This window comes from Anser anser (assembly GCF_964211835.1).
Source record: "Anser anser genome assembly, chromosome: 4".
In the NCBI taxonomy this organism is placed as follows: domain Eukaryota; kingdom Metazoa; phylum Chordata; class Aves; order Anseriformes; family Anatidae; genus Anser; species Anser anser.
Window position 1 is genome coordinate 21,169,971 of NC_139724.1, and position 18,762 is coordinate 21,188,732.

At 49.8% G+C, this 18,762-nt stretch overlaps 1 protein-coding gene and 2 long non-coding RNA genes across 3 annotated transcripts in view; 2 read left to right on the forward strand and 1 right to left on the reverse strand.

Annotated features, from left to right (window-relative positions):
- The first annotated feature begins 223 nt into the window (after positions 1-223).
- Positions 224-11,904, forward strand: LOC310898835. The gene is made up of 4 exons (XR_014583767.1): positions 224-4,371; positions 4,600-4,891; positions 10,172-10,355; positions 11,769-11,904. It is a non-coding gene; the product is annotated as an uncharacterized lncRNA (long non-coding RNA).
- On the reverse strand, positions 10,356-14,197 carry LOC310898834. Its single transcript, XR_014583766.1, has 4 exons — positions 14,067-14,197; positions 13,798-13,877; positions 12,854-13,052; positions 10,356-12,733 (listed from the first exon to the last, which is right to left on the reverse strand). It is a non-coding gene; the product is annotated as an uncharacterized lncRNA (long non-coding RNA).
- A 104-nt stretch (positions 14,198-14,301) lies between these two features.
- Positions 14,302-18,762, forward strand: part of ENPP6 (ectonucleotide pyrophosphatase/phosphodiesterase 6) — a 29,992-nt gene continuing 25,531 nt past the window's right edge. Inside the window, exon 1 of the mRNA XM_083834388.1 lies at positions 14,302-14,686. Coding sequence (XP_083690514.1) covers positions 14,446-14,686 — 241 coding nt within the window. The 5' untranslated portion in view covers positions 14,302-14,445. The remainder of the gene's footprint in view (positions 14,687-18,762) is intronic.

The window sequence follows — 18,762 nt, forward strand, 5'->3', positions numbered from 1 at the left end:
AAGGGAAGGGAAGGGAAGGGAAGGGAAGGGAAGGGAAGGGAAGGGAAGGGAAGGGAAGGGAAGGGAAGGGAAGGGAAGGGAAGGGAAGGGAAGGGAAGGGAAGGGAAGGGAAGGGAAGGGAAGGGAAGGGAAGGGAAGGGAAGGGAAGGGAAGGGAAGGGAAGGGAAGGGAAGGGAAGGGAAGGGAAGGGAAGGGAAGGGAAGGGAAGGGAAGGGAAGGGAAGGGAAGGGAAGGGAAGGGAAGGGAAGGGAAGGGAAGGGAAGGGAAGGGAAGGGAAGGGAGAAGAGATCTTAAAGCTCACCAGTAGGAATCCTATGTACTTTTTGTATGTTAAAAACCTAAGTTACAATTACTAGGGGCCAAAAGAATGCATTAATCTTGATTTTGTTTGACTAGGGAGGCCCTAAACTTCAGATGCACCGTGCTCCTGCTTCTTTATCATAGTGGATATTGCACCCTGAACATTTTGATCGCTTTGGCATTGAACAGATGGCAAGAAACTGGAAGGGATTCAAACAGCAGTAGACATGATTTAAGAGACACTGGAAGAACTGGCTTGAGAAACAAGCAAGCAAATGTAAAACTAGGGATGCAAAATGTCCTAGAGCTATTTAGAGAGCATAAAGCCACCAAGAGAGGGGAACTTTTTAGTTTTACAGAACAGAATATAATCAAAATGAGAGCACCCAGTGCTTTGGCAAACAAGTACGAGCTGATGGTGCTGCACTGATGTAAGCTGCCCGTCGTTTTTCTTGCACCTCCGCTACGCCTGAGGCGCAGCAGAGCAGGCAGCACAAGCTCACTCAGAGAGCTTGGAGAGCTGGAAACTGGCTCAGAGGAGCAGCGTGGCTTCTTATGCCCCCAGCTGTTGGTCTCTGGGCAGGCAGAGCCATGCAGTGCTGGGGCTGGAGGCTGTGCCTGGGCAGATGGCACCACCACCTTCACTTCCCAATGCATGAGCCCTGTGTGTGCACCCATCCTGCTGGCTCCACTTCCTCACTTTCTAACACTCATCTCCATTCCCAAAGCTGACCAACAGAAAGCTGCAGATGCCCACAGTGAACCCATCAAAAATATTTTCCTGCCTCATGCTGGAGCTCTTTTGTGGCACGTGGCTTCTTCATGGCTGGCAGTGTTCTGTGGGATGCCTGTGCCTGCAGCTGAGCAGAGGGGTGCTGGGTTCCTGGTGGGATGTCCACCCATATACCCATGTGCCTGTGCACCCCTGCGCCCAGGGTGCTGTGGCAGCTCGGGCCAGCGCCACGGCAGCGCTGCTTGCTGCCTCCCCTTTAGCGGCCGGGGCAACTGTCGTTGTGTGATGAAGTGCTGCCAGGATCTGGGCCAGGAGCAGGGCTGCGGAAAGGAAAAACAGAAAAACAACAACAGCAAACATGGCATGATATCAAGCCGCTGACATTCAAGAAGCCCTCCCACCTGGCGTCAAGGCTGCGCCCCTGCAACCGAGCCCTGTCACGGCCTACCATGAGTCGCCTCATGGAGCAGCCTGTGCGCTGCCACTTTCTTTCTCCACCGTGGCAAACAAGAACAAACTGTATCTACTGCTCACCCCGTTGTTCTTTAGGGAAGGGGTCCAGACAATGAAACACGCAGCACCGAGCAGCTAAGCCGACAGAGCAGGCCATGTGCAGCAGGATGCCAGGCTGCAGCGCCTCGGGTATTCATCTGAGCCAGAATAGTTTGCACTCGCTTTGCTGAAAATCCCCATGCTGAAAGACAGGGGTGTTACGAAATCTGCCTGCCCCACACACGTGGGAGCCAGACAGGAATAGTGGGATGTGGATCCAGCCGCACACAGCAGCTGCTGACCTCCGGCAGGCCGGGACCCCCATTCCCTAATTTCCAGGAGCACGAAGCCTTCGCCAGGCTGGCCTGCTGTATGGGGATGACGAGGGGGGAATGGGGGAAGAAGGTTGTTTTCTAAACAGGGGAAGGGGAAATTGCCTCTGTTCCCAGGCAGGGTGGAAATAAGAGGAAATGCTGTTTTGTCCCAGCCAGTTTCTGTTGTCTTTGTAGGGCTTTTGGTCAACACCAGCCTTGGTAACCAGTGCCTGTGGGCAAAACACTCCAAGGCAGGAATGCCATGATGAGAAAACGCTTTAAGCCAGCTTTTAACTGAGTGCAAGCAGTGCTCTGGCCAGTCCTACCTCCCTGCCACCAGTTTCACTTCACACTTACGCGGAAGGCACCAAATCTGCGTGGTTTACCTCCAGGCAGCCCGCAGCAGGAGCCAGCAAACCAGCCCAGCCACGGTGCGGCTGTCTGCAGCGAGCCCCGTCCCTCACGGGTGGAGGTTGCCAGCACAGCAATTTGTCCGTGGGTTTGCCTGAACCCGGCTGCAGCTGAGAGCAGAAGCACTCACGTGTTTGGGCTGACATCTAGTGTCGGCGTGGACAAGCCCAGAGAAACCAGCCTCGCTTCTCCCGACCTGCCAGTGACGGGGAAGATGGTTTGGTGCGTCTACTGATTTGGCTGTAGGTCTGACCCATAACCCATGAAAATCTCTTTTTCCATTAACTACTGAGGAAAGTAATAGTAATGGGTCGCTCAAAATGTAAGTGAACAAATGGCCTGGAAGTCACAAAACCAGCTCAAATTACTTTGCTATTTTGTTGTCGCCTCCTTTTGAAGCATCGCAAAGACTAGGGACTGGTCTTGAGCAGTAGAAGTCACTTATAGAGAGGAAGATGGTTGATGCTGTACCACCTAATGATAGGATATGATTTCAAGGCACTTTTTCCATCAAAATCATTTGGTATGATGGTCTTCAATAAACCCCTTTGCTGGTGCCTTGATTTGTTATTTTTGGCTTGAGAGCCACCTCTCGTGTGGGCTAATCTTCTTCATCCACACCTCAGTGCTGACAGATCTTTCCACAAAAGCCAGCGCACCAGCTCAAGTCAGTTCACCCTAATGTCTGTCTCACCCCTGAGATGGATACTTCTGAGACCTACAGAGTTTTTCAGAAGCTATTCATGGACTCAGCCCCTCCATGGACCTCTGGATTGTGACAGGATGGGCAAAGTGTCCTACTTTTAAGGAGTGCTTTACCCAAAGAAGCAGGAACAGGGTTCAGGTTCGTGAATACATGCAGCATCAGGAAAATGTGTCGCTGCTGTCTCTACCCCATGCAACCGGGAGGGAGACCCGTGCAAGAGGATGCTTGGTGCTCTAGCCCTAGCTGGCAGCGTTTGCACAGGAGCAGGCTTTTGGGCACTCTGAAAGGGGCAGATGAAATCACGGAGCAGATCTTCTCTCAGTGACACTGCAGGCACCCTGCCACTACAGTTTGCAGCCCTGTCTTTCCTTTCGGGTTCCCCATCTAATAGGAGTTTCAGGCAACCAGGGAACTCCTAGTTAAGCTCAGATGGCACAGGGCACCTTGTCCAACCAGAAATATTTACTCTGTACACACTTGCACTCTGGAAAGTACACGGAGGCACTTTATATAACTTTGAACCATTTAAGGACAAAGTATTCCCTCATATTGTTCTGGCTGTGGTATATTTTACTTCATGCAGTGTCGGAGTATATACATGTCTACATTTATGGCTGCTGTTTATATTAAATACAGTCCCTCTCTTTTCTTTCATTACCACATTAGTGATATTTTTCTCTGCTGCCCTTACATCATATGCTATCCGCTTCCCCAGTGTAAAACCAAAATAGCAAAAAGTTGGTCTTGGGACATAGAAAGTACCACTGCAAAACAAAATTTGCAGAGGAACTGCACCAGCTGAAAGCATCCGTTATTGACATGGATGGGGCTGACGGCATGAACAATGTACATCGAGGGTAACATCAAGGCTTTGGGGTTTCCTAATCCTTGTTCGTTAAATCAAAATAATCTAGGGACACACATTTTTCATTGCTATGAACACCTCTGGTTTCATGTTTCAAAAAGCTATGTGACGCTTTTGTTTTGAGAGAAGGGATACTGACAGATGCACAATGGCCACACAAAATGCAACAGCCTTGCACGAGCAGTCTGGCGTTTATGCCCACGGGCTACCCAGGATGAAGCCAAGGTTCAGGATCTGCTGCTTCCCTTTTCCTTCACCAGCACAACTGGAACGGAGCTGCTTAGCTGGAAATGAAAACCAGCTGTTCACATGGGTAGGAAGGCTGGCGTTTGGATGTCCTGACCCATTTCCACCCTCCCCATCGTCCTGTGGGTTGGGATGGCAGGACGAGATGATGATCCCTCCTGGGAACACCACCTGCAAGAGGCTGGCAGCTCCTCACCAAAACTGGGGAACAGCTTTTGCTTTAGGAAAAAGCGATCACCTGGAAAAAGCTTTCACAAGCTCTTCTTATTGGTGTCCCATGGATGAGGTTGGCTGCCATGAGATGGTAGGTTGTTCCCGGGGCTGTTTTGACCCTCCCCAGTTGGCTCATTCATCCTCCTTCCACTTCCTATGCCAGAAAGAAGCCCCGGGGTCCTGACTCTCACACCAAGACCATGTTGCTTTCCTGTGCTGGGAAGCAGGGGACGAGGGCTCCTTTGGGGAGCTCAGGGGCTTATTTTATGGCTGTGAGATGTTACAGAACTGGCAGTGACACAATGCTTTTTCTATGCAGATACAGGATTTAAGCCCATGGAAGCGTTATCATGGGTGGAAACAGCCAGCTGGTATCCTGGTGGCCTGTGCTGTGTGTAAGAGCTCGGTATTGCAGCTCCGAAGCCTGTGATGTCTCCATCTGTGTGACCATCCCACCAGCAACTGCCATGCTTTCTCATGGCTGCTGCTGTACAGGTTTCCCTACGGCACTGAGGAGAGCCCTGAAGGATGCTGGAGGTGCTGAGCATGACAGACCACCTGGGGACGATGTGGTGTTGGGCAAGGGGCAGCAGGAGCTGCCTGCACATCAGGTGAGAGGTGTCTGCATTGGGGAGAACTGAGCTGGTGTTGCATTAATGCAAGCCCATTAAAGCACCCCCTAAACTCCCGCTGGCAGTGATGGAAATGGCCCCGCTTGCCCTGGGATTGCTGCCCCTCAGCGGGTGCAGCCGCCTCCAGCAGGTGGGGAAATGGCAGCTGTGTAGGAGCTGAGCAAAATAAGCTGAACTCCAAACAAGGAGAGCAAAAAAGCCCGTAACCTTATTTCTTGGGAAAAAAAAAAGATACAGTTTTTCAAATGCTTCTTGCAGCTGCTAAATGCATTAGCAGCCGTGGTGCATCTTGAATGGGCAGTTGTGGCAGAAGAAGAATAGCTTCTCTGTGGTGATCTGGTGCCCATGGCAGGTGTTCGGGAGATGATTTATTGCCTTCTTGCTGGAAGCTGGGCAGCCACATTCAGTGCTCACGTGGTATGAGGTTCTCTTCCATTGTCTCCAAACTTCCTTGAAAGGGCTAAGTACTTTGCCACGTATTTTCACTTTTAAAAACTCTACCCCATGCAACCGGGAGGGAGACCCGGGAGGGATATCAGAGCAGGGTTTTGCATGTGTTGTCCATGCCAAAAGAACTAAATCCTTACTGGGAATTAGAGGCACCAGGTCATTGGCCCTGGAAGTCATTACATGGTGTCCATTCCCAGCAGCTGACATTGCTGTAGGAAATATCAGGTTTTTTATTTTTTTTGGTGGTGGTGCTTAATTGGTTTGGTTTGGTTTGTTGGATTTTTTTTGGGGGGGGGAGGGGATTTTTGGTTGTTGTTGTGTTGCTGCCACGCAGTGGACTAGCACATAAAGTTGGGAGAGAAAATATAGAAAATAAACTGCGTGCTATCAAAACATATCAGGCAGAAAGCTTTGCTGGCATCCATCTGTCCCAGGGGACTGGTAAAGGAGGAGCAGTCCATACTTTGGATTTTGGAGCCAGGCAAGGTGGAAACAGTGCTGGTGCTGGACCACTGGGAGAGATGGTGATCGTCCCCAGCAAAACAAGGTGGAAACAAATTCAGGGAAAGATGAACTTCTCTGTGGAGAGAAGCCCTCGGATCAACAGAGAGGGATGCTGTGTTGGGTAGGCAGCAGGGATGCCATTCAGCTCATTTTTGGTCAGCCAGGCAGCAGAGATATTGTATTTAACGCAGGATAGCCACCACTTTGCTATGTCTTTCCACTGAGAGTGAACAGCATGTCCTTGGGCCAGGATGCCTGCTCTGCATATGCTATTTGTTTTGGTGTTAAAAGAGGAATGATGGAAGAGAAAAGTTTTTACAGGGTTTGAGGCAACCACAAGACAGTCTTTGGTGTCCTCTTCTTCCACTGGAGGGAAAGAGGTAGGAAGGAGAAAGATGTCCTTAAATGTTTCAACCATTTTCAGTGCTATGTGACTAATGATTTTTGCATGTAAATATTTGCTGCTTTTCACCATTAGTTTTGTGTTTTGAAAAACAGGGGAGACCTAGCAAGTGAACAGGACTTACACTCAAACAGGAAATCAACTGTCAATTTTTCAGCCTCTAGAACCAGAGACACTTTATATATATATATATATATAACTTCTATGTATATACCTTATATATATAGACATAATCTATATGTATAATATATATATATAGTTTTGAAAAAGAAAAAAAAATCTAAAAAGCAAAGATATTCAGTCAAGGCAGCTTGGCCTGTCAGTGTTCAATTGTGTTACACTGAGCTGATGAATGAAAGTTTCCTTATTTTTAGCATAAGGATGTCATTCCAGCAGTAGCTAATTTTCCAGTAATTTATCTTCCTCCTCAAAAACGGCGCTGTGCCAGCAGCTTTAACTGGGCCATGCAAAGCACCTGCCAGCTGGAGACCTCTGCAGGGTGCCGTGCCACTCAGGCTAAATGAAGGAGGGGATAAAATACTCCCTTGGCAGGCCCTGAGCAACCCAAGAGATGCTGCTGGTGGAGACCCAGAAGAAGAGCATATCCTGCTGGAAGGGTCTTGAAGCTGGAAAGAAAACAAAGCACCACGGCCCTGGGACTTGCAGGGAAGGTGGTTGCCCAAGGAGGAGACTTGCCTACTTTTCATTTCTCTTCAGTGTGGGCAATCAGAGCTTCTTCTCAAAGGATACTGTAGTGCCACCTGAAATTACGGACACCCCTAACTCTTTGTCATTTCTGCTAAAGCAAACAACTCAGAAGCAGTAAACTCTAGGGGACGAGCCTTCAGGCTGAAGTGTGCAAAGGCAGCTGGGCTTTAACTGTGCTCTCTGATTGCTTGTTTGTGTGCATAAGGCCCATGGGCAAACCAGAGTCCATCTCGGAGCAAGAAGGGCAGACACGCAAGGTTTCCTCCTTCTCCTGTCAGCAGGAGTAAGAGGGGGGAGCTTCAGGTGTTTCTAGGAAAGGTGGGGTCAGTTGCAAACATACTGACTTGAGGGTGTCCATACGAAGGGAAGAGCATTTTTATGTCAGTTTATGTCAGAGCTTTAAAGAAGATACCCCACACTGGGACTTCCTGGGACAGATTGCAGGAAAAATAAAGAGGAGGCTTCACTCCAATGTGTAATAAAATGCTTACATGCAGAAGAGCAGAATGTCACATGCTGGGTTGTCTCCACCACTGGAATTAGGAGATGTGGTTATAAGTCTCACGAGAGTGGCAAAAGAGCAGTGACCTCAAGCCTCTAAGTAGGGGCGCCTCAGAAATGGGATGTGGACATGGCATTGCGAATGCAAAGTCCCTACTGACGGACTAAAGTCCTGTTGAGGTCTTCTTGGATTGCATTAAGTCAGAGATAAAAGGGATGGGAATCGGGGCAATTTATCTCAGACAGACTCCTCAGAAGTGCCTGGATGGAGGAATCTCATCAGCTCCTCCCAGGGCTGAGGGCTCTCCTAGGTAAAGGTCCTGTCCCAGGCTGTGTCCTGCCCGCACTGAGACGGGCTCAAACCCTGAACTACACCTTAGGATTTCCTAAGCAGAGCAGTCAGCGGGTGAAAGCATTACCCTCACGTGGAGACATGACCTTGTCCTCCTCCAGCACCTTACTGGTGGTGGCTGGGGACAGACCTTACCCATAAGGAGACCTGGCGCAGATCCAGCTTCGCTGGAGAAGTTATAACTTGCTGATAGAGAAACACCATCTGCTGGAAGGCGGCTGCTGTGTGAGTATCGCCCTGCCCAGAACACAGGTGGGACTGTAAAACCGCGAATTCTCTGAAGGTGACTCACCGGGCAGGGAGATAAGGAACAGGGACCCATCGCTGTTGCAAGCCAAGCCTTTAATCTGCCTTCCAGGTAAGAGCTTCCGCCTCCGACGAGCACGTGCTGAAGCGTGAGTTACAGTAACCAAGAGCCGGGACCGAAGCCACCAGAAATATGACAGCTGAAATGACAGCAGTGAAGTGGCACATGGCAAAAGCAACGGCAGCTGTAGGCCGCAACTTGCTCGGTAGCACGGGCAGCGGAGCAGAGCTCAGCCTTTGGGGGCGAATTATAAATAATCTCAGGTTGGCTTCAGTAACCACGGTCAGAATAAAAGCCTTTTTTCATTGATATGGTATGCCGTGAGCCAAACTCCCATGGCTTCCAGTCACTGATGTCAGGAGTTATAGCCAAACTCTGTGTAACCTCCAGGCCGTGCAAAATGCCAAATGCAAAGTATATGGGAGTTTAAAAATAGCATTTTATGCTAGCCCCAGATAGTTTACTTTGTACCTGTACTAAGTTCAAGCCAATGTTGTAAGTCTCTTTTGTGCTCAGTTTAGAAGTGTACCAGAAATATCAAACATGTAATATTATTTTATTCTTGGAAGGTAGGCACACAAGCACTAATTTGCCAAATATTTGGCCTCTCAAATTACTCCTCATTTCAAAGGAAAACCTAAAATCCAAATACTTAGCTGAAACAGGTCTCCACTTGGCTAACAGTAGATGACTTGTCAGGTTGTTAGACTTCGAGCTTACCCTTTCAAATGAGGTCAGACTCTGGCAGAAGCCGGTGTGCAGGACGCGGGTGGGTGTGCAGAATACCCTGTTGTTCTCGTGGAGGAGCCTCTCAGATGCGAGTGGATGTGGCGAGCTCAGTGCCATTAGGAGCACGTTAGTGTCACGGCACAGCAGGATACGTAACACAGACTTTATTTTGCTGATGATGGCTTATCTTTTATACTAAACAAATTAACTGATTTTGATTAATTTGCTTAGCTTTCCAGGTTTCCATCCCCACCTGAACCACTGCATGCTAATCCCTGTTTCTGGCACAACAGTAAAACCCTTTGCCACGGTCCCTCACCATCCAAGGGAGCGACCAGAGAGCAGAGGCAAGCAGAGAGCTCAATATCCAGTTACTCAGAAGCAGCCATCTGTTTTCGCCATCTAATAAACCCTACTGGGTGATTTCAACAGAGAGAGCTGTCTTGTGTAAGGTTTCCTCAACACAGTAAAAACTTGTGCGTTACAAAGCACCGAGTGCAGGCAAGCACGGTCTTGGGCTAATTAAGTAATGATGTTGCAGGGACGTGCGTTAGAGACGTCAGGGAGGTACTGGAGGTGGAGATGGGTTGATATCCAAGCAAAACTGAAATATTTTCGATGGAATGGAGACTGGTTTCAGCCTGTGGCTAAGATACCCTCTCCCAGAGCTGGACAGTTGGGTGCTCAGACACGGCTGAGGGAGGAGCTGATCTTCTGCTGAATCAGTCATGAGTTGCCATCACCTGGTGCAGGCTTCTCAGCTTCTTCTGACCCGAACTGCTTTGTACTTTCCAGTGTCACAGACCCACTGGGTAGTGAGTTTAAGCCCACTGGGCTCAAATAGCAAAGTTATTCATATGACTTGTGACTATTTCAGGGAAGGGGGGAGTAGGAGGTCTGGAGGGCTGCTCTCCTAACATCGTGATTACCTGGGCTGAGACACTCAAACATTTGACCAGGGCCTAGCTGTCCAGCAGGGCCGCCACAGTCCCGGTCTGATGTACTTGTTACCCAGTGTGTGGATGCTTCTGGTAAGGTAAGTCTCATACCAGCCAAATAGGTTAAAGGAGAACTGTTCGTCAAGAAGCTGAGAAAGATTACCACTTTTCTCCAGGAAAGCTGGAGTTTCTAGCTTTGAAATGCTCCACAGCTAGCCAGTGTGTGATTTCCTTTACTGTATCTATCTGTACATGACTGACAATAAGAGCAACCCATTTCCTGCACCTCAAATTCCTCATGACTGCATTACTGCACACCAGAAGATTGCAGAAATAACAGACTTTGTGTTAAATATCATTCATGAAGGTCCGATGGAGCAGCAGATGCTTTGCCTAACGGGCCCCTCCACACAGAAGCACTGGTAAGAAGGCACGGCACAGGAGCAAAGACTGATAAAGCTGACTTCCACCATTCAACCTACAAAGAGATGGCAAATTATGAGTTTGCAACCAGCAGTACTAAACTTCTGCAGCAGATAATTTCCACCAAGGTGAGGCCTTCTGTCGGCTCCGAAGGCAGATACAAGTACTGCCAGAGGCTTTCTCTTGAAGCCAGCAGAGGAGCTGGTACCAGCTGTGATGTTTTCAGTTTGGGCTTGGTGGGGATGGGAGGAAGAAGGACCTTACTCAAGCAGAGTTCTGACCTTAAAACTTCAGACAGGCACAAACCCTCTACCTCTTCTTCAAAGAGACACAAGCAACTTATTATTCCCCTCAAGGCCTTTTTGTCTGGAGGTGGCCATGCCTTTTTTGCTAATGAGGAAAAAAAAAGCAACCAAACGAGTAGGTCAGGCTGTGTTGGCCAAACTGTTTAACTACTGCTGTTTGGGGGAAGAACGGGACATGAAGAGGAATTACAAGACAGCGAGTCTTGTCATGCTTTCTCGTCCTTCTTCTAGAAGAGAAAGGACAGTTTTCCCCTCTAGATTCTCCAGTGTTTTGCTTTTAGCAGCTTTTGTCCTGGTGTTTGCTTCTGAACGTAAGAGCAGTGACCAAGCAGCACTGCAGGGCAGCTGGCACATCTGACCAGCCAGGCTGAACCAGCAGCGTGAGCCTGGAGAACGCGCTTTCATTTCGATCACCATGCTTGTGATTTCAGCAGGACAAAAAGAAATCAGAGATTCACAGGCACTGGAGGCAGTTTTCCAAAGATGAAAACCTGCTTTTTGCCAAGAGGATTTCCTGAGCAGCCTAAGTGGCTGAGGATCTTGTTACAAACAAAGTTTTGATCAGTGGGGTATCTCCTCATGCACAAATAGGGCTTAGGGATTTTCTTTCCTGTATTCACGCTTCTTCCAAAACATGGTATAACTGCTAACTTGTGCAAACTGCTGTCCCTGGACTCCAGCTCGAGCTCTGGTAGCTTTTGTAAGAACTTCTGTTTCAAAATATTGTTGTGCTGGAGTCTCCAAGGCCATCTGGGGCTTTGTGCAGACAGGGTGCTTACAAATGAATGTGAACCAAAGCAAATCAACATTGCTTGGCAGGGATGAAATGTATTGCTAGGGTCTGTCTCTGCCAAGCTAGACTGCTTGGCTCTGGTCCCACTCTTCAGGGGAATTGTCTGTCAAAACACAATTTGGTATTGTAAGGCGTCATGGTTACATGGCTCACTATGTCTTTAACCCCTCTCAGGCCTTATGTTCTTGTTATTTGTTGAGTGGAAACTTGTGAATCTCCAACTCCCAAGGCAGACCTCAGGTTGAGGTACCTTGCACCACTTGTTCATCGTGCCACTATGTTGGTCCAAGTGGAGCTTTCCCTTAGGAACTCTCAACCGGTAGATTACAACCCTCTTGAAAGGAAGACATTATTTCTTTAATGCTATGAAATAATAATATCTTTGCATCACCTTGTGATGGAAGCCCAGCCTAACCACCTCAAAAATCTGATCATCTTTTCAGGGTGCGAGTCCAGCTTGAATACCTGATTCACTCCCCTTAATTATCCCATCCCTGCATGAGCAGCAGCAGCTCTTCTGCTCAGCCCTGCTGGCAAGCCCAGAGGCCACCCATCAGAGAGCAAGCCAAGATGTCAACATCAACCTTCCCACGGCTTTGCCAAGAGATGCACAACCATCTCTCCCTCCCCACTGCTGGACGCGTTTACGAGTTCGTTCAACCTACATATGCACGTGGTAAATTAGCACTTGGCGGCTTGGCCAAGACTGCGGGAGGCTGAGCGCCCATCACAGACAATCTTTGCCATTGTGACACTGCCCAGTAAGCACCAGCAGAAGTCCTCACCCCGAGCACAGGTTTTGCTGGGCCACCTCCCGTCCTGCCTGGTGGTGAGGAGGGGCAGCAGGAGACAAGGGGACGCGCGCATCCCCTTGGGGCAAGGAGGCGACGTGCAGCACGCACGGTCCTGACTGGGCCATCACATCGCCTGCCAGCCCGGCACGCAGCTGCAGCCTCCCCCCGGGTGGCTGAAAGGCTCTGGATGCAACCTTGCACGGACTGGGACGCCGGTGACACGCAGCTCAGCTGCCCCGCTCGAGCAGCCTTGCCGCTTTCATCTCCTGTTGCACGATGCCAGTTCTTTTCTTCCATCCCCAGCTGCTGCAGCGAGGTGATGCTGGCGCCTGCCTCAGTTAAAATAAATCACAAGTTCCTCACCAGTGACTTTTGCAGGGTAAAAAAAAAAAAAAATAAACAAGAAAAAACCCTAAATGCATGACAGAAGAACATGCAACAAGTTGAAACAGATGCCAAGGTAAAATAGCTTCTTAATCATTTGTGTTTGCTTGTGGCAAGCCAAGCTCCTTGTGTCTGGCATCTGGGGCTGGATGTGCTGCCTTTTGCTGGCACGCTTGCAGTTCTGGAGAGCTGTGGCATTTCTCCCAGCCTGGCAAATATCCTGAAGGATCCTGTGCACCAGGAAAGAGATAAGCAGGTGGTATTTTTATGGGCAGCCTGCTTTGGAGAGGCCAGAGCCCTGCACCACTGGAAGATTTGAACCCCAGAAGTTGTGGTGCTGCCCTGTTCACCTGGGTGATGTCTGCTCCAGCAGATGGGCTGGGGGTCCAGGACCTGCTGTTGTACCAGCAGAGCAGGCACTGGTGATAGCTCGCCACGAGTCCGTCTGTCCTTCTCTTGGGCACACGGGTACCGATGGCCCTGGTTCCAGCTGCCTCTGCCCTGGCTGTGTGACCCTGGCTTGGTTTTGCTGAGAAAACTGCAGCTGCACTGTAAGAAAACACACCAACGAGATACGCCAGGCGAGATACGACAAGTAAAAACACAGAGAGCTAAAGTTGCCAAGATGATAACAGCTAGCAACACAAGGCTCCGAGATGTAAATGCTAATGGAAGAGGTATAAAACCCTGAAAAGAGAGGTGGGAGATGGCAAGCCACCACCAGGAAGGCTCAGCCTGTTTCAGGGGACAGCCACCAACACTTCTCCTGGCGACTGGCTACATGGCCCCAGGGACCAGGCGTGGGGCAGGGCGAGCCCACTAAGGCTCAGCCAAGAGCTGGTAGCACAGCTGCGTGCCTCGAGGTCCCGTGTTCCTGCTGCGTGGCGAACGATGCACGAGCGGCAGGGACCCCGGAGCATCAGGATGATGAGGGTGTAGGGAAGGGACGGTTCGTTCAGTCAGTCCAGGGTACAGGCACAGCTCGGGTAACACCTGGGTGCTTTTTGTCCTCCTTTTGCACAGGTGCGAGTGCTGGTTTGGGGCAGGGAGGCAGGCCTCGAGGGAGGCCGAAGGCTGCCTTGCTCAGCTGGCGTTGGACCGGGCGAGCAGACAGGCTGGACATGCCGCCGGGAGCCTTGTGGGGAGCAAGCAGAAGGCCTGACCTCCTCATGGCTGGAGGGCGGCCAGCTCTGCAACCTTCCCCAGGTGCCAGCATCTGTGGGGCACGTCCCCACGATGGATGAGCCTCCCTGGGGCTGCTTCTCTTCTGTGGGCTGAGGAATGCAAGCCTTACCCTTTCCCCAGCCTGGCAGGGTCTGGCAGGTGGGTCCTCCACGCTTCCAGGGCTAACGCAGCACTGCGAGCTGCTTTTACCTGGGAGAAGCAAATGAAATGCAAGCAAAGTGAGGCAGCATGTAATTACAGTCTATAGCAGACGCTGGCAGCGTGGTGGAGGTATAGCTCTGCCCCTGTGGCTGGCAGCAGAAGAACCTGGTGCCGGCTCGTGACGAAAGCGCAAACAACTTTTCATTAACATGAAACTTTGCACCACCCAGCTCTTACCAGCAGCAGTAGTGGCAACAGCCAGAAAACAAACACATAATTTGTTTTGTAGTGCTGCAAACTATTCCTTTTTGTTAAAGACTTAGGAGCTGGAGGAGCCCCACAGCGCGTGCAGAGGACAGGTCCTTGCAGACTCCCCTGCGCGCTGCTTTCCCCATCGCTGCAAGGCGGCGAGACACGGAGCTCTTTCCTCCTCTGGCTCCAAGTTAATCATCTGTTTGCAATTAACCTGCGACCTCCCGCCCCCGCACACGCTGGGCAGTGCTGTAGCTTTAACACAGGCGGTGGAAGCGGGAGGGAGGACAGCGGTGCCAGGTCCAGCCCCAAAGCTGCCGCAGATCCCTCACTCCTGGCCCCGGTCTCAGCGGCGCTGCCTGCCATGGGGAGCCGCAGGGTCCTCGCCGTGGTCCTCTCCTTCCTCGCCTTCCTCTCCATCGCTGCTGCCCGCCGCAAGCTGCTGGTGTTCCTGCTCGACGGCTTTCGCTTCGACTACATCGATGACAAGGAGCTGGAGGCTCTGCCGGGCTTTCGGAACATCGTCAACATGGGGGTGAAGGTGGATTACATGACCCCAGATTTCCCCAGCCTCTCCTACCCGAACTATTACACGCTGATGACAGGTGAGCACTCGCGTTTCTTCGCTGTGCTGCTCGGCGGGGCTGCCAGCATCCTGTGCCGGGGCGGAGGGCACTTCTCTCATACCTTTCCTATGGAGAAGCTGTAAAAGTAACTCTGGTCATGCTTTTAGCTGGGGGTTTAAAACCATTGCAGCTTGGTACTGCTTGCCTAGACGAAATGACGAGCAGACCTGTCCTGAACTTGGAAACGCTGCACAGAGCTGGTTTTGCTCCAGTGCAGTGCTGCCGGCTCCCTGCCTCGCCTGCTGCACTCAGAGCACAGAAATGGGTGGGAAACGTACGGACAGTGAGCATGGAGCCTGTTCAGAGAGCTTTCAGTTAACAGAAAGGCATGCAGGCTGAGGGGGGCTAAGATAAGGCTGATTTTCAGCCAGCAGGTCTGTTTTAGAAAGTTCAGCATCACATATCCACTTGCACTCTGCTGACTTTCTGCTGTCACGGGTCCCTGCTCTAACTCTGCCCAAACTTATTATAACTGTAGTCTTGGGGAGAAAAAAAAAAAAAAAGCCCTAAGGAATTTTTTATTTTGCTCCTCTACTGTCTCTCTCATTCTGAGTGCCCAGGAGAGGTTTCCAGAAAAGTGGAAGAAGAGACGTAATTTTCACCATGCCGATTTCCTTTTAACCTGACTGGGGCCATACATAATTACCGTGGTACTAGGAAGGTGCAGAGTACAGGTTTGCTGTTTGTATCAGATAAAGGCAGCCTGGAGACAAAACTCAAGCGCACAAAGAAACGGATTTTTTTTTTTTCTGGAGTTTCAGATGGTATTTTTCCTCCATAGTTATTTAACAAACAAGACCTTACAGCTAACTGCGAACAGTGAGAAAAACTGCTCTCTCCTCGATATGTGGCGTCTTCTGCTGTCCACAGAACAATACAAAGCCCAGCAGTTCATATACTGCTTGCTGGGAAGGCAGAGAGATGCCATTGTAAGACAAAATCTGACATCAGTTGTGCCCAGCTTGTTTTGAAACCGCTTAACCCTTCCCTCTCTATCTTGATTTTGAGAGAGAAATACCTTTTCGATGCTTATTTCATCTCTCAATTAACTTTTTTTCTTTTTTAAAAGTAGAAAGCTGCCAGGTTTTCTTCATGGCAGTGGGAAGGCATGAATGCAGGGCAGATTTCACTAAAGCAAATAGAGGTGGCACTCCACTGTGGACCTTCTTCTGTAAATGTATGCAGGCACACCGGCTGAACACTTCATATAGTGAAAAGCCTTTGGGTGAAGTTGTTGAAGAGCACAGGGAGTGACTGCTTTCTCCCTTTACTGCGATTAATCATCACACCTGTTGGGTGCATACGTGCAGAGTGAAGCCCGTCATCAGCCCTTTGAAGAGCTTTGAAAACATCCCCTTTAGTGCTCAGGAAGGAGATTTGGTGTAGGTGATGAAACGTGACTTGTAGGCTTCTCACGTTTTTAGGGTACTGGAGTTTCTAGCCAGAAGCAATGAGACAGTCTGCGAGACAAAACCTTTTCATAAGTCTCCTGGCCTTCGTGGCAAGGATCTCTGTTGCAAGTACAAATGAGCTGCAAATAATAATTAACCTTTATATTGCATGAGCCACAGCAGTGTTAAACAGGTCAGGAAGAAATCAAGGGCTAGATTTGGGTGACAAACAAGCCCAAAGGAAGATCTGAGGTTGCACCTGAGCCGTTGGGGTGTAGGTGTACCCTGTGGCTGTGTCCTGGCAGTGTCCTGCCCACCCCAAAACCACGGTACAGGGTCTGCAGGAGGAGATGTCACATTTTGAGTGGTGGTGGGGCTGGGGCAGGAGGCAGGTTGGTGTTGGTGGCTGTGAAGCCACGCGCTCAGGCTGTGTGTGATCAATTTAACCCCACATCGGACACGGCAGTTCGTGCATCTCTGCTGAGGGGTGCCTGTAACTAGGTTTGCTTCCCTTAGGAACTGGGACGTGCAGGACTTAAATGTTACCAGTTTGTTCTGGGAAATCAGGAGCTACAAGGACAGGCTATTCTTCATGTCTTGTCCTAAACCGCTGTATCGTGAGCTGTTAAGAAAACTCACTTTTGACCTCCAGATTGCAGTATCTTAGCATCTCTAACAGTGCTTTCACAGTATATTGGCGTTTATTCAGCTAAATCAGCGTAAGAAATGTCTAGCCCCTTCTGCACATTCCCGCCCCAGATTTGTTCACTGTATCTCACAGCATGATAAGCACTCCCGTCCCTTTTTTCCCTGCTCATTCACAAGCTCCTGTGGAACTGCACATCCAGGCGTGCTGATGGCTGTTTCTTAGTGCCACAAGGGCCTTAGTTGTTATGAGGGATGTCCTCCCTTGCTTTAGTGGCTTTGGATGAGGACATGGGCTCTGCTTATTGCTTACCACCACCATCAGGATGGGTTGGTCCCCTCAGACCTCAGCTCACCTCCTCCTCCTGCCCAGAGCTGCAGCCGGAGGTCCTGGTTTGGGGCATGTGGGCAGCAGCCTCTGCCCACCACATCTCACTGAAGATGCCAAACTGCCCCTGCCAGCCCTGCCCAGAGGCAGCTTTCATCTGCAACAGGCAAGAAGCAAGCACCAGCACGCAGTGCAGCTGTCTGACTGTCTGCAGGATCATTTAGTCATTCCATTAGACTCTCCTGATGTTTGCAAGAGGGCAACCTAATTGAGTTTAATATTCACAAGAAAAAGCAAGAGTTTACTGAGCGTTTCAAAGGTATAACCAAGAGATGCAACCATAACTGATGACAAAGTGGCATGGATCTAAAGACAACTAACAACCACTGATGTGTAGCACACCCTGTTTTGCTGACAATATTTGCTAGGTGAAGCACAGGTGCAGTGGGAGAAAGAGCACCCGACGTAGGTAATACAATGCTGACAATCTAGGTAAAACAAGATGGATAAATGTTGGGAAGGGAAACTTGGAGAGGGAGATGTTTTTCCAGGGTCACACAGTGCAGCACGGTGATGCTGGATGAGCACAGAGCTCCCTGCAGCTGGTTTGAAACCAGGTGGTGAAACCAGGAGGGTTATGAGTTGCCCGAAGCGGTGGATTCAGGGAATGGTGGATGTAGGAGGACAATCACCAAGGCTAAAGCCAGAGTTTTCAGCTATTAAGTGGAATTAGGCCACAGAGCCCTGCCAGGGGTAGGACTGCCCATTATATATTAAGTGTTAACAGAAGAAAACCTGTACTGTTAATCCTCAGACTTGAGTCATTCAAAGACAGTAGCATTCAGTGTTAATCCTCACCGTAATAAGTTAGGTCTCCTTAATTCTTCTAGTGCTGTTAACCTCCAAGCAGTTTTTTTCTGAGGCTTCCCGGAGTGATGCAGAAAGCCCAAGGCCAGCCAGAAGATCTTTGTCCTTCCTCTGTTTCCTCAGCAATTACGAGAAAGGAAAGCAGAGCACAGAAAGGAGACCAACACCAGTGGCTAGGCTTCTTTGTATAAAGTCAGAGGGTGATTCGGAGCGCACGGAAAAGATCCTGTCCTGCTGTGAAGCACAGGACCATGCCCTGACCCCATGGCCTCACCACAGCTGCCCTCCCCACTGGGTCCCCTGGGATCAGGAGGGGAGCAGACACCAGGATGTGGAGCAGGGATGGGTGGTAGCACCCAGCATGCTGGTGCTGGGCATTGCAGCAATTCAGCACAAAACTCAACCATTCTGTGATTCTGTAAAGGCAACGTGAAAGACAAACACTATTTGCTTAAAGAAAGCACCAAGCAATACCCAGGTTACTGCTGGAGCAAAGCAATCTCTCTGACACCCAGTCTGACAAGTTATTTTATGACAAATATCAGGTGGTGTGCATGGTAGCCCAAGGATGTACTGACTCAATGTCCTAAACTTTGAAAAGCAATCTTCTGTAACAACTTCATTCATGCCATTTTCCTTAGTTTTGGCTTCCACAGTGGTACAAAGACTGGTTCTTGAGTGGCTGGGTTGTTTCCTAAGGAGCTGAGCTGCTAGGCTGGATCCTACCTCATGCCCTAACTTACTGTTCTCCATTTATGATGCTGAAGTTGTGGACTTGATGTTTTTTCCCCTAATATCACAGAGATCTATGATTCCAGATGAGA